The 2,575-nt window shown below is 54.6% G+C and overlaps 1 protein-coding gene across 1 annotated transcript in view; it reads left to right on the top strand.

The window, feature by feature from the left end:
* SLC39A11 (solute carrier family 39 member 11) overlaps positions 1 to 1,547 on the top strand; it is a 115,202-nt gene extending 113,655 nt beyond the window's left edge. The window contains exons 9-10 of the mRNA XM_035901551.1: positions 1 to 104; positions 269 to 1,547. Of these exons, the coding sequence (XP_035757444.1) occupies positions 1 to 104; positions 269 to 347 (183 nt within the window). The 3' untranslated portion in view covers positions 348 to 1,547. The remainder of the gene's footprint in view (positions 105 to 268) is intronic.
* The last annotated feature ends 1,028 nt before the right edge of the window (positions 1,548 to 2,575 follow it).

Here is a 2,575-nt window from a genome sequence, read left to right as displayed (position 1 = left end):
GCCGTGGTGGTGGGGGAGCCGCTCCTCCCCTACGCCTTGGGCTTCGCCGCCGGCGCAATGATCTACGTGGTGATGGACGATATCATCCCCGAGGCACAGACCAGGTGAGACCGGGACCACCGCTAACGGCAGGGAGGCACGGGGGGAAGGGCAGGGGGCCCTGGAAGACCCCTTCCCTTGCCCGGATGAGAGATAAAGCAGCGCTTCCCTCATCCAAAAAGTCGCTCCCGGCTCCTGGGAGCTCACGCCCTCCCTTTTCTCCCCGCAGCGGCAACGGGAAGCTGGCATCCTGGACCTCGATATTAGGATTTGTGGTGATGATGTCCCTGGACGTTGGGCTCGGGTAGGGCAGCGCGCCGCTCCCCGGGAGAAGGCTTCGGAGCAAATCGTGCGGCGGCGTTTGGAACTGGACACGCGTTATCCTCTAGACTTTTTTTTGTATATATATTTTTCTTTTTTTTTTTTTTTGGATCTGGTTTGGTGTTGATTTCCTATAATTTTATATCTCTTCCTCCCCTCCAATGTCCTGTCGATGGTTTTCAAAGCACAAATACGAGTGGTTCCTCGCGGGTCCTGGTTTCCTTTCACCACCAGATTTTGTTTTCCCCTCGGGGGGGTCGTCGGACGACGCGTCGGCTGGGCTGCAGGTCACCCCGTCCTTTCCCTTCCGCGCTGGGCTGGTGTCTGCGAGTCGGGTCGCTCTGGGTTTCGATCGTCTTTGTTCTGTAGAAGATTAGAAATTCACTCTCCCGTGTTTAAGCTGGTCTGTGGTTAAGGACCAAGGCGTTCGAACGGAGTCAACGCCTTTCGGCGTCTCGATTTCCAGGCCCTTTTTCCGAGGCGGGTGGAAGGCACTGGGGCTAAGATCACACCTACAGCCCCCTGCGGGACCGCGGATCTCCTGTGTCCTGCTGGTCCTTGGGAACGTGTTGGGCTGTTAGTGCTGACGGATGCAAATAGTCCAGGCAAATAAAAATGCATTTTCTTGGGATCGCTGTAAGAGGGAAATGTCATTTTTTCCTAAATTTATCTCCTAAGTGGGGCATTGATCCAATGGGTTGTGACCAATAACCCGAGTTGTTCTCTGGAAAAAAAAAAAAAAACAAAAAACAAAAACAACCAAAAAACCTGGCAAAGAAGAATTTTTGTGTTTTCTAGCATGTACTCTTTGCAAAGGGAAGGTGTGGTCACCCGCGTCGCCCGTGATGTGCAGCAGGATGCGTTTGCACGGGGGCCCGGGACTGTGCCTGGCCACTGCTGCTTTACGCCTGCCGGTTCCAACGGTTGGGAGCCCCCCAGGAGCCAGCGCGGGTTTTCCCCGGTGGTGGCCCTGGGCGCACTTCACCCTGCAGGAGAGCTCGGAGCTGAGCCAGGACCCGAGCGTGCCGGCAGCTCTCGCCTTCCTGAGTAGCATCAGGATGAAATAATTCATCAGGGGGAATTAATTATCCTACCTGGAAAGCCAGAAGCGCGGGCCCGCCTCTTTGCCCTCTGCCTTTCAAGCACCTCTTATCATAGAATCGTCTAGGTTGGAAAAGATCACCAAGCCCAACCAGTCCAACTGTTAACCTAACCCTGCCATCCCACCACTAAACCATCCCTCTGCTGATTTGGTGCTTTGGCTGCAGAGGTTGTCCCACCCTGTTTCCTTACCTCTCCCCACTTCCAAATCCTCTCTGCGTTCCAACATGCTTTGGGGATGGTTGCTCATCCACTGTGTTTGCTGGTGCCATTGCGAACCATTGCACAAACGGGAAAAGTAAAACCGTCTGAGATGTGGCGACCTTTGCTTCAGCTGTATCATAGGAAAAATGTCTCCTTATGGCTGCTTGGAATGTTTTCCCGTAAAAGATCTTTTTTTCTGATGCTTCTTCTTTGGCAGGCAGGGGAGGGGGATTGGATTTCCTTTGTCCTTCATTTGTGTGTCGCTCTGGATGGTACAAAGCTACTGTTTGCCGATGGATTTGACCTTTTAACTGTGATTGGTTTCAATAAATGGGAAATTCAGAGTTTGCACTGATTTATTTTAATGCCGTAAAGCCGAACCTTTGCTTCTCCTCCCTCCGCTCTGCGATATTTCTTTTCTCCGGCTTATTTGTTCCTGGCTTGTCAGATGTCCTGCGTCTTGACCACGAAGGAAGAGAAAAAAGGGGAGGGGGGGGGAAAAAGGTGAAGAGAGGCAGCTTTGCAGTGCCTCATCCAGGCACCCGTGCGCGCGTTTTTGCTGTTCACTGGGTTTGCTGCAGCCGCCCCCGTCCAACGCCTGGCACGGGTTCCTGCCTCACGCCTCAGAAAAAAGCAACCGCAGGAAATCCCTGGGGGGAAAAAACCCCAAAAAAAAGCAGCTCGGCCCGCACCGATGTGGGGGTGCAGGTACTGCGGTCGCAGAGGGGGTGCACGCAGGTCCCCGGGGCGCTGCGGTCTGGGGGCATGGGGATGGGAAAGGGGGACCCAAGCGGTTCCCCCGTGGGAAAAGTGAGGGGTGTCAGGATCCTCCACTTAAACCCAGCAGGAGAGAGCTGTCCCTGGGACAGGGGGAGGGAAGGGACCTGCCCACGGCCGGGGACAAGCGCCG

Source organism: Egretta garzetta, unplaced genomic scaffold (assembly GCF_000687185.1).
Source record: "Egretta garzetta isolate BGI_Z169 unplaced genomic scaffold, ASM68718v1 scaffold19, whole genome shotgun sequence".
In the NCBI taxonomy this organism is placed as follows: Eukaryota; Metazoa; Chordata; class Aves; order Pelecaniformes; family Ardeidae; genus Egretta; species Egretta garzetta.
The sequence above is the reverse complement of the archived record's forward strand: the minus strand, read 5'-3'. Positions and strand labels throughout refer to the sequence as shown.